Genomic DNA, 12,832 nt, shown 5'->3' on the forward strand with positions numbered 1-12,832 from the left:
GTATTTAATCTCAAACTTAGACTTGCAGTTCATTGTGAGAGATCTGAATACGAAATTCATCTTGTGTATGTTGGGATAATTTTATCAACACTTCCCTTTGTTGCGCCTTCACAATGCCATTTTGCATCAAAATTGGATTACAGTGGTGCATTCTGAACCCATTCTGGGTCAGTGCTGAAGTAAAATATTTTTTGATTCGCCTACTGTTCCTGTGAAGTGAATTGAGTTGAGCAGTGGTGTGGGGGAGGGGACCTCTGGAGGATGTTGAAATGCGTCGTCCGCTTGGAACTTTGGCTAAAGATGCCTTATCTTTTGCACTGATTTTCTCGGCTCCTCCATTATTGAGGATGGGGTTATTTGTGCAGCCTCCTCCTACAGTGAGTTGTTTGATTGTCCTCCACCGTTCATGACTGGAAATGACAGGATTGCAGAGCTTATCCATTGGTTTTGGGATCACTTAGCTCCGTCTTTTGCTTGCTGCTCATACTGTTTGGCATGCAAATAATTCTGTGTTGCAGCTTCACCAGATTTTTTTAAAAATTCATTCATGGAATGTGGGTGTCACTGGCAAGGCCAGCATTTGTTGCCCATCCCTAATTATCCTTTAAGTATCCATTTCAGAGGACAGGAAAGAGTCACCTGTGTTGGATCTGGAGTCACATGTAAAATGCCTGTGAGATTGTTTCTACTTTTCATTACTACTTTACTGAAATTACGTGCCTACACTTGGATTCTCCGAGATTTACTTCAGGTTTTGTTCCTTTTCTAACTGCTCATTGTTCCACTTTTGACTTATTGTTTTTCCTTTTTTGGTTTATTCTGAATGTATCTTCCCCCCACCCCTTCTCGTGTGTAAACTCTATTAATCTGTTTATCTCTATCTATCTGTCTCTCTTTCTCTCTACATCAGATTCCCTGTGACCAATCTTCATTCATTCATTGATTTTCCACCTGCTAGCCCAATAAAGAAGAATTACACCTATTCAGTAAAAGCTCGATCTTATTTTCGCCTTGTGCATGAAATATTTTGCACCAACTGTCATTAGGTGCAGGACCCAGCACCTCGCTCCTACATTAGTGTAACAGCTCTTTCCCCAAACACTATGTGTCTTTTTATTCTCAGTGTTGTTACACAGGTAATGCAATGATGTGATTCTATCTGGTTCCGGTCACTGTGTTTAATAAACAATTGGCAAATCTTGACCCAATTGTGCCATCCTATCTTAATGTATAAGTGTACTCCGTAAATGAGATATTTTCTAGCTATCAATATGATGCTTATAACACAGTTATATTTGACTGCAAAAGCCACATGGAAATCAATAAGTCATGAAGTTATGAATATTGAAAGTTATGCAGAATTTCATACCTAAACTTGAAAGGACTTGCAATATCATTATTGCTATTTGGCTTATCCCTGGTGAAGGATCTATATAATACCCAGATCAAGTAGTGGTGATTGCAGTCTGTCATTAATAATAATATTGATTGCAGGTGTTGGTTAGAGGACAACACAAGTTAAATGTTTTGGTAGTTCAGTAAAAGTAGTGTGTGACCAAGTTAAACAAACCAGAAGAGCCTGTTTTCTATTGGCGGTTTGTGTTGATTTAATTTATCTCTGAGGTGGTAATGGGGTAACTACAGTTTATGTTAATGACAAGAGAAAAATCGACATTTGTTCCCATTCCTTTTGTATTCCAGTTATCCCTGCCTCAACCTAACAGTTACTTGCCACGTTGGAGGTCTGTGGTGCTGACCCCACTGCCAGTTTGCTATGCAGTCTGTCAAATGTTGTAAATTCCTTTGTGGTCTCAAGTTGTGGATTTGTAATAAGCAGCACACTGGGTTGGGCATTTCTTTCAATCTATAACATTGCATTTATTTTTACTCAGACTAACTTACAAACCATTATGCTGATCTGAGGGTAGTTGGCACATGGTTAACAGTAACTTTGAAAAAACCCTTTTTCTATTTATCCCACCTGTTTGAAGCCTTATGCTAGAGCAGAGTTCCAAAGATTGAGGTGGCCGCAAGGTGCACTTGGCCATTTCTCATGTTGACCTAGATAGTAAGTACTAATAAATCGAACCAACTTAACATAGTCCTTATCCAATATCCACAGAGAGGAACTTTCAGCAGTGTTGCCAGATGGTGAGCAGGTCACACAGTCATAGCTGACAGCAATCATGGAACCCTCATTGGTGCATTAGCTAAGATCAATTGTCGTAGCAGAATCCAGAGTTTTCTTCTTTGCATCTGAGCACCTTGGAAATTTGTCCATGTTAAATGCAGTATATCAGTGCAAGTTCTTGTTGAAACATGGTTGTGGCATTTCCTCATTGAATCAGAAAAGTATTATCACAGAACATTGTTATTTTTTAACCCTAGACTTGATCATGTCTTTTGATGTTTCTGCTAAGTTAGTCAATTTAGTTTTGCTGTTACAGCTGGAGTACAGAAGATTGTAATAAGAAATGCAAAGAAGGCAGTTGTCTCACAAACAGTGTTTTCCCTACTTTCCTCACCAGCTGACTACATTGTGATGCAGTTTGGACGAGTGGCAGAAGATGTTTTCACAATGGACTACAATTATCCAATGTGTGCACTACAGGCCTTTGCAATAGGATTGTCCAGTTTCGACAGTAAATTGGCATGTGAATGAGGACAACGGTGGATGCAGGTCTCCACTTTTTAAAGACAACGAAAACAAAAGGGACATATTTATTGTATTGTGCTCGTTTTGTGGTAATCATGCAAACAGATCCACTATGGAATTGATTTAAGTCAAAAATGGAAAAAGAATAAAAATTCTCCATGTCAGAACTAGATTCCCCAAGTGGCCTAGCAATCATGGCAAGCTGATCATGCTTTTAATGGACCATATTTTACACTGTTGTACTTGAATAAGATACTCTGCCAAATTGCAGTACGCAAGTGATCACTGTTCACATTTGCCCATAGAGATAATAGGTGAACTATTCAAAACTAGAATGCAAATTAAATAGTAGGTAGAACGAGAAGGGATTCCTCTTTAAATTATGTCACAAATGTATGGCTGAAATAATGACAAGCTTGAAGCCTGTATTGTTTTACTTTACACAATGTTGTATTTGCTCCAATTTTTTTCTCTTTGTCCCACCTTTTTGAAGGCTTATGCTAGAACAAAGTTCCAAAGATTGGGGTGGCCGCCAGATGCAATTGGCCATTTTTCATGTTGCACCTAGATAGATAGGTTCAATTTAATAATATTTACTATCTAATTTGGTCCTTATCCAATATCCACAGAGAGGCACTTCCAGCAGTGTTGCCAGATGGTCAGCAGGTCAACAACCCTAGCTGACAGCAACCATGGAACCCTACTGCTGCATTAGCCGAGGTCAGTTGTCCTGGCAGAATCCAGAGTTTTCTTCTTTGCATCTGAGCACCTTGGGAATTTGTCCATGTTAAATGCACTATATCAATGCAAGTTCTAGTTGAAACATCGTTGTGGTACAATAGGTAGTGCATTTCTTTATTAAATCAGCAAAGTAACTACACAACATTATTTAGGTATGTTTTGTCCCTGGGCTTTCAAATAAAGAGGCCATATTCAATTAAATGGAGCTTTAAAGAGCCTTAACTTCATGAAGAACTAGTGGTGATTTTAACTGTTAAAATATTTAGGTAGGAGAAATACAAAATTCCATTCTTGTAACATTTAAAATATTGATTTATAGAAGACACCCAGGTTGCCAGGTAATCCTAAATATAACTTCTGTATGTATTTTTAAAGTTAATTTTGTCTTTATTGTTTTATCTTTCAAAACTGCTGATCAGAGAAAATCAGGATGGGAAAATTTTGTTTGGAATCCTAGATTGACCGTGAAATTCTTCTTCTGAGACACTATACTATGCACACTGGGGGCATATGCCATTCTCATTCAGTTTGTAGTATCACCAGAATATCTATTTCTTCCTTGGCTCTGACCAGCAGTTGTCAACACAGCTCAGGACCAAGGAAGTATTAAGAGATATCTCTCCAAGAAGTAGTTACAAGTTGGTATTCAACCATCACACAGAAGGAAATTCATGTAGCTAAATCATGGCACGTGCTGTGCATTATTGTGTTTTGTTACCTTATATCAGCTTAAAAGTAAAGTCATTCCCATGAACTAAAGGGATTGCGTTTCAAGGGCAAAAAATGTCTTACTAGTTATGAGACATTAATGAAATGCCTCTCTGATCTCATTTTATAATGTGGGCTCCTCAAACGCCTGTGTTTTGCCCTGCTTTGACAAATACTGGCCTTAGTGTTCTTGCTGTAACATGCTCCAGCTTGTTTTGTTCCATGGCATGCTTCAACCTGTGTTGTTTCTACAATTTGCTACAACCAATGTATTTTTCCTATATGATGAGCTCCAATTTGTGTGTATGTAATGTAATCTTCTTCAGCTTGTGTTCTCACCATGATATGCTCCAGTTTATATTGTTTCTCTGATGCAGTCCAACCTGTTTTTTTCACATTCTTCTGTCTGTCAGCACTAGGTGGCACATCCCAGAATCTGTATTCTTAATTTATATAATTTAGGATTTTGTGGCAATTAAAGTGAATGCAGTTTTCTATATCTGATACATGCAGGATTTTGTTTTTTAAATCCTGGCCATTTCTATCAATACTTAAGCTTTGATTCTTAGCCAGATAGCTTCAGTAAAATGTTTAAATCTATTTTGCCACAATGATGGATAATTTTTATTGCCTTTATGATATCTACATCACATCCATACTTGCACACCTCAATATGCCAGCTGCGGTGGTAGTTTACAGTAGTTTATATCTGTATCATAAAGGAAGACATCCTGTGGATGTTCTGATGTACACCGACTATGAAAAGTATGGTTGATAAACTAAGCAAAAGCCAATCAAAAGCCATGTGTTTTTATTGTGAATTTGAAGAGTAATTGATTTTCCACTTGATGTGAAGACAATCCCTTTTCATTTATAATGCAATTATTGTCATTTAATCTCGTTGAAATGATTGCTGTTTTCACAGTTAAAATGCAATATTTTTTAAACTAGTATATCAATGATATGTATAGTTTGTACAACAATGCTTTTGAATTTTCTTTCAAAAGGATTTTTCAATTGGACAGTATACCAAAAAGTAAAAAAAATGTTAAAATCCATACGTTCTACAATAAATGTGCAATCCATTCCACCAGTTTACCACCCAAACAGCTTCTAAAAATTGCTTTTCCTGATTGCCTACACATCCAATCCCTAATGTCAGGCAAGCTTTCTGGGAGAAAGAGGCAAGATGCAATATACAAGCTTTTAACTCTTCAGAACCCAACTACTTGTAGAATTGAAATAAGACCCAATAATTCCATGCCTGACGCCATTGCTAATCCTTTAGTAGCTACTCAGAAGCTTTGACTCTTTAGCCAGGCAATTGTGAATTATACAAATGCACCTGAAAGTGCAGGAGAAAAGTAGCATTTAAAAAGAAAAGAGACAATCAAGAATTTAGAAATTCATTATGTTCGATTTATTTTACAAATGGACACTTTTAACACCTTTAAGCTACACGCCATCAGAGAATTGCCATGTCTCATACATACAAATGTTCAATAGCTTAATAAATCCCTATCAAGAACAGGCATATGGTTTACTCATACCTCTAAGCTGTGGCATTGATTGAAGTTTGACCATTATGATATGTTTTCAAACCCATCCAATCCTTTATTGCTAGCATGTTTCTTGTCTGTCATTTTTGTTTATAAAGATCAGTTTGTAGGAAATCTATTAAACCTCCAAATTATGCAAAATGCATTGATTTGATTTGCTTTAATTTATTATTGTCATGTGTAGAGAAAGATCAACTTAATGCTAGATAGGTCCATTCAAAAATCTGGAGGCAGCAGGGAAGAAACTGTTTTTCAGTCAGTTGGGACTTGTCTTCAGACTTTTGTATCTTTTCCCAATGAGAGAAGATGGAAGAGAGTATGTCCTCGGTGCAAGGGGTCCTTGTTTATGCTGGCTGCATTTCTGAGGCAGCAGGAAGCGTAGACAGTGTCAATGGATGCGAAACTGGTTTGAATGATGGTCTGGGCTTCGTTCACAACCCTTTGTAGTTTCTTGTGGCCTTGGACAGAGCAGGAGCCATAACAAGCTAATGCAACCGGAAAGAATGGTTTCTACAGTGCATCTATCAAAGTTGCTGAGAGGTGTAGTGGACATGTCAAATTTCCTTAGCCTCTTGAGAAAGTAGAGGCATTGGTGGGTTTTCTTAATTATAGCATATGCATGGATGGACCAGGACAAGTGGTTGGTGATCTGGACATCTAAAAACTTGAAGCTCTTGACCATTTCTACTTCATCCCCATTGATGCATACGTGTACTATGATATTAGCAGACAGGATATTAATCAATTTTAATAACTTCTAAATATTTAGCTTAGTCAATATCTAGCTAGTAATTAAAAATGGGAAATGCTGGAAATACTCATGTTGTAGCATATGTGGAGAGAGAGAAACGGTTAGAATTTCTAAACTGTCTAATTTTTAATTATAAGATTCATAGATTAGAACACCAGAAATAGATCTATTTAAATAGATTTCCTAATTTCTTTGTGCTCTTTGATCTTACCCTTCTTTCTATCACTGGGAAAGTACATGAGAATAAAATTTATTCAGGAGATGATGTGATGGAAAGAATCAGAGTGAAGGATGAGATGTAGGATAGGAACAAAGATTCTGGCTCAGTACCAAAGAGAATGGATTTGCAGGCAGAACTTTGTGAAGAGTTTGGTTCTGCTGGGATTTCCTCTTCTAAATCCTGTTGTAAATTTCACTGGTGGAAAGGAGCGTCATGACTTCCACCCTCTGTCTTGCTACCCCAGGGACGTTTTCATTACATCCTTTTATCATCTATGACTTGCAGATTTCAATTAATATCCCAGGCCTTGCATGGGCAAATTTATCCATTCCTTAAGGTGGTTGCTTACGTTTAAAATTTCCTTGGGGCTTGATGATTTTCCAGTCCATCAAACACAAAAATGCCTCCAGCAGCTGTGGATGTGGCTCCAAAGGATCCTGAAAGGCAATAGTGTCATTCCCTGAGCTTACAAATGATGCTGTCCTTGTGATTTGAAGACAATGCATTGGAGTTTTGGCTGCATGCTGTTTTGAGATGGATTGGAGATAGCACGCTGGCTTGAAAGAATTTCTGAGACAGTCAAGTTTCAAGAATTCACAGTCAAAATATGATGGTTCCCACACACTACAAGCACCCAAAAGCCATGGCTGTTTCTGGACTAAAGCATTCAGTTAACCTTGCGTGCTTTGTTTTCTTGATCAGTATTTATCTACATTTACTTTTGCTCAAAACAGAATTAAGTATTCAATTTTGAAGAATAACAAGGGAAATTCTCCTTGGTGCCCTCATCAATGTGCATCCCTCAAGTAACATCCCCAGAATAGATAATCTGATCATTATTTCATTGCTGTTTGTGGGATCTTCCCGTGTGCAATATGACTGCTGTGTTCCATATATTATAGCAGTAACTACACTTCTAAAGCACTTCATTGATTGTAAACTGCTTTTGGACGTGCTGAGGTTGTAAAAGGTGCTAAATAAAATATTTCTTTTACTGATGAGTTATTTTCATTTGTCCCTCCTATCAGAGCTGCCTGGTTCTCAATCCTTGGTGGATTGAAGAGATTGAAAGAACATAAGAACATAAGAACATAAGAAATAGGAGCAGGAGTAGGCCATCTGGCCCTTCGAGCCTGCCCCGCCATTCAATAAGATCATGGCTGATCTGTTGTGGCTCAGTTCCACTTTCCCGCCCTCTCCCCATAACCCTTAATCCCCTCTCTTATCAAGAACCCATCAACCCGCTTCTTAAAAATATTTAGCGAGGCAGCCTCCACCACTTCAACGGGCAGAGAATTCCAGAGATTCACCACCCTTTGAGTGAAGAAGTTCCTCCTCAACTCCGTTCTAAACCGCCTCCCCTTTATCTTGAGGCTGTGCCCCCTAGTCCTACTGTCTTTTTTGAGCGGGAAGAGTCTCTCCACCTCTATCCTATCCATCCCATTCATCATCTTATACATCTCAATGAGATCTCCCCTCATTCTTCTAAACTCTAACGAGTACAAGCCTAGTTTATTCAGCCTCTCCTCATAGCTCAATCCCCTCAACTCCGGTATCAGCCTAGTAAACCTCCTCTGCACTCCCTCCAGGGCCAAAATATCCTTGCGCAGGTGCGGCGCCCAAAACTGCACACAGTACTCCAGCTGCGGCCTCACCAGTGCCCTATACAGCTGCAGCAAGACCTCCCTACTTTTATATTCAATCCCCCTCGCTATGAAGGCCAGCATCCCATTCGCCTTCCTGACCACCTGCTGCACCTGCAAGCTGGGTTTTTGCGACTCATGCACAAGGACCCCGAGGTCCCTCTGCACCGTCGCCTGCTGCAGTTTTTCGCCACGTAAGTAATAGTCCTTCCTACCATTCTTCCTACCAAAGTGGACCACCTCACACTTGCCAACATTAAATTCCATTTGCCATTTCCTGGCCCATTCGCCCAGCCTACCTAGATCCTTCTGCAGACTCTCCACACCCTCCGCACAATTTGCCTTTCCCCCAATCTTGGTGTCATCAGCAAATTTCGACACCCTGCACTCGGTTCCCTCCTCCAGATCATCTATATAAATGGTAAATAGCTGAGGCCCCAGCACCGACCCCTGGGGCACCCCACTAGTCACCAACCGCCAATCCGAATAGCACCCATTGACCCCGACTCTCTGCCTCCTATTTGACAACCAATCCTCTATCCACGCTAACACCCTACCCCCAACTCCATGTCCCCTGACCTTCTGCAATAACCTCTTGTGAGGTACCTTGTCAAACGCCTTCTGAAAATCCAGAAAGACCACATCCACCGGCTCTCCTCTATCCACTGCCCTAGACACATCCTCATAGAACTCCAGTAAATTTGTCAGACACGACTTCCCTTTAATGAAACCGTGTTGCGTCCGCCCTATCAAGCAATTCCCTTCAAGATGCCTCGCAATTTCCTCCTTAATGACGGATTCTAACATTTTACCTACCACAGACGTTAAACTAACCGGCCTATAATTCCCCGCCTTTTGCCTGTGTGTAAGAGAAGGGTGGGAATTGTGACAAGTACATTCTGTTTCTTGCTATTTCATGACATATATTGTTACAGTACTGGTGAAATGGGATATACAAAATGGAAATTGTATTGTGAAATTCTTTCCATTTCTATTGTCTTCCAGTTTTTTTTTCAAATGTACCCTTGGCTTCCCGAATGTTTTCATTTCTCTTCTACGTTCTGCTCAGTTTCCTGTTGCACTTGTTGTATGCTTTTAATTCTGTTTTCTATTCGTTCCAGAAACTCCAGCTTTAGCTGTGTAATCATCATATGATGATGTATCCTGTCTACTTTCTACATCCATTAATTCCTTTATACTTTTCCCATTGTTTATATATTTATTACCTTATCTGAAAGATTTTCATTTTACCTGCCAATTCCATTTTTATCTAATGAAAATAGGCATTTTTGTTGTCAAATACCTTTAACTTTTCTTATATGTATTGAATCTAATATCTATGTCCTAGAGACTCTATCTACTGCCCCATTTGATTCCTAGAACTGCTTTTCTTACTCAACTAAATCTAGAAAGTAATTCTTTGTTGCCTTTTACTTTTACTCGACAATTTTTGACCAACTAAAATTTCCCATTATTCTGTGTTACTCCTGCACTTTTCTTTAATTTCTCTACATATCTCTTTCATTGTTTCCTTTCGATGTTGTCTACATGGACTTATAGCAAGGCCTTTGACAAGGTACTGCATGGTAGGTTGTTGCATAACATTAAGTGTCACAGGATTCAGGGTGAGGTATCTAAATGGATACAAAATTGACTTCTTGACAGAAGCCAGAGGGTGGTTGTAGAGAGTTGTTTTTCAAACTGGAGGCCTGTGACCAACGGTGTGCCTCAGTACTGGGTCCACTGTTATTTGTCATTTATATTAATGATTGGATGAGAATATAGGAGGCATGGTTAGTAAATTTGCAGATGACATCAAGATTGGCATAGTGGACAGTGAAGAAAGTTATCTCCAATTGCAATGGGATCTTGATCAATTGGACCAGTGGGCTGATGAATGGCAGATGGAGTTTAATTTGGACAAATGCAAGGTAACGCATTTTGGTAGATTGAACCAGGGCAGGACTTACTCAATTAATGGTAGGGCGTTGTGAAGAGTTACAGAACAAAGAGATCTAGGGGTATATGTTCATAGCTCCTTGAAAGTGGAGTCACATGTGGACAGAGTGGTGAAGAAAGCATTCGGTGTGGTTGGTTTCATCGGTCAGAACGTTGAATATAGGAGTTGGAATGTCTTGTTGAGGTTGTACAAGACATTGGTAAGGCCACACTTGGAATACTGTGTGCAACTCTGGTCACCCAATTATAGAAAGGATATTATTAAACCAGAAAGAGTGCAGAAAAGATTTATTAGGATACTACCAGGACTTGTTGGATTGAGTTATAAGGAGATGCTAGATAGACTGGGACTTTTTTATCTAGAGCATAGGAGGCTGAGGGGTGACCTTATAGAGGTCTATAAAATAATGAGGGGCATAGACAAGGTAGATAGTCAATATGTTTTCCCAAAGGTAGGGGAGTCAAAAACTAGAGGGCATAAGTTTAAGGTGAAAGGGAAGAGATACAAAAGTGTCCAGAGGGGCAACTTTTTCACACACAGGATGGTGTCTGGAACAAGCTGCCAGAGGCCGTAGTAGAGGCAGATACAATTTTGTCTTTTTAAAAGCATTTAGATATTTACATGGGTACGATGGGTATAGAGGGATATGGGTCAAATGTGGGCAATGGGATTAGCTTAGGAGTTTAAAAAAAAAGGGCAGCATAGACAAGTTGAGCTGAAGGGCCTTGAAAGTATTGGGTGTGCAGTAGAAAAATGAGGAGACTGCTAAGGCCATCTTCCTCTCTGGAGACCCTTCATGGCTGTTGGCACCACTTCCTGAAACTTGTTACCACATTCATGCATAGAAGCTCTGAAAAGTGACAGTAATGCGGATGGAATAAATAATCTACAGTTCTGTCCCCCCACCCCTGCTACTACTTTTTGTGGCAGATGGGCAAAGCATGGGCAGCAGTGGACTGAGAAAGGGAAAGGAGATCCTACAGATGTGAAGCAATGACAGGTCTCAAACTCCACTCCATTTTCCTACTGCTTCCACCATAACCTTGTCCAATTTCAGGTAGGATTAGGATGCTGAAAGAAAATCCCCCGTGCCTGTTTGCTGATGAGCAAAGAGAAAATGCTGGGAAACATAACTGGAAACATATGCCCATGTCAGTCAGCATCTATGGAGAGAGCAGGCATTGCTTAGGATATAACTCTTCGTCAGGACTGGAAATATGGATCATGAAGACGCGGTTCAGCAGGACCACACGTAAAGTGAGTGTCTAGGGCGGTGGGTTTATATATAGACAAGAGAGATGAGCCATCAATTTGTTAAAATTTGTTAAACCAGGAGATGGTGAGGGTGGATGAGAACTTTCTGCAAGGGAAGCATAAATGAGAATTTAATGGTAGGTGATTAAGACAGAGGGAGGTAAATAGGTCTTGAAAGACCAACAGCTAATGAAAACTTTGAGGTAAGGGTGTGAAATGAATTTGATAACTCTGAATTATTGTAGCCAGAGCTCTGGTCAGCTATGATAGCAAACTGCTGTTTTTCCTTCTGTACAATTTCAACACAGAGAAAAAGCCATAGTGATCTCACTGATGAGGCTGCTTCTTTGATATCAGTGGCACCTAACTAGAATTAAAAATTCCCCACCTTCGGTGGAAGGTGTGAAGAATCCACATATATTGGTCCATAAAAATTATACCCAATCAACACTCAACTACTACCATCTCCAGGCAAGTTTAAGTTATGGTATACAGCAACAGGGACCAAAGTTGTAAACTAATAAAAGATTTTAAAATTCTCACTGCTTTATAGCTTTAACTAGGTCTCCATCCACTGGGGCCTGAAACAAATTTTCCACTTACAGGATCTATTTGTGTGTGTCATCACAAGAATAATTTGGTGTAATGTTGAAACCCAATTAAGATCAGAAAGGACTAGAGGAGACATCAAGTACCTGTATCAATTAGTTTTTACTGCAGGGTGAATGTAACATGGAATTGTTGTATTTTTTCCCTGTTTACTTTTGGTTCTCAAGTTCGATTGCAATTGCGGAAGGTTTGAGTGGAATGGATTTCTGTCAGTTGGCATTACTTTGTTGTACTCTGACTTTATCATGTTGATGACTGAGCACTGGCACTGAAAACTTGGTCTTCTAAAAAGATTTTCAAAAAACAATAAGTGGAGAATAAGTCATTGTCTCCGGGATGCAAACAGGTTCACAAACTAACCATGTTCTGAGCAAACAATACATTGTACATATGCATTGTCTATACACATTATATATTCATGGATTTGCATCCTGTAACAACACAGTATTCACGTGCTGAGTATACCTAAATTACTTAAAGTAAATTAAGCTGGAATGTTAATAGAGAGGGGCAGTTATTTGTCAATTACTTGAAAGCAGTTGGTTTCGATGTTCGTTGTTGATCAGTGTAGCAGGAAGTTAAACTGGCTTATAAAAAAAAGTTTTCAAACCACACGACTAGATGGGGTGGCACAGCAGTTAGCACTGCTGCCTCACAGTGCCAGAGATCTATCTGGGTTTGATTCTCAGCTTGGGTCGCTGTCTGTGAGGCATCTGTACATTTTCCATGGC

The 12,832-nt window shown here is 39.5% G+C and overlaps 2 protein-coding genes across 3 annotated transcripts in view; both read left to right on the plus strand.

Annotated features, from left to right (window-relative positions):
* Positions 1 to 6,520, plus strand: part of LOC145344118 (tubby-related protein 3-like) — a 68,168-nt gene extending 61,648 nt beyond the window's left edge. Inside the window, 1 exon segment of the mRNA XM_080190975.1 lies at positions 2,529 to 6,520. Coding sequence (XP_080047101.1) covers positions 2,529 to 2,662 — 134 coding nt within the window. The 3' untranslated portion in view covers positions 2,663 to 6,520.
* A 5,086-nt stretch (positions 6,521 to 11,606) lies between these two features.
* LOC145344518 (hemagglutinin/amebocyte aggregation factor-like) overlaps positions 11,607 to 12,832 on the plus strand; it is a 39,886-nt gene continuing 38,660 nt past the window's right edge. The window contains exon 1 of one of the 2 annotated variants that reach the window (XM_080191702.1): positions 11,607 to 11,629. The gene's annotated coding sequence lies outside the window, so the exon portion shown is untranslated. Of the gene's footprint in view, positions 11,630 to 11,795; positions 11,964 to 12,832 lie in introns of those variants that run through there. The other variant, XM_080191701.1, reaches the window with a different exon arrangement.

This window comes from Carcharhinus amblyrhynchos, chromosome 6 (assembly GCF_965287045.1).
Source record: "Carcharhinus amblyrhynchos chromosome 6, sCarAmb.v2.hapA, whole genome shotgun sequence".
Taxonomy (NCBI): Eukaryota; Metazoa; Chordata; class Chondrichthyes; order Carcharhiniformes; family Carcharhinidae; genus Carcharhinus; species Carcharhinus amblyrhynchos.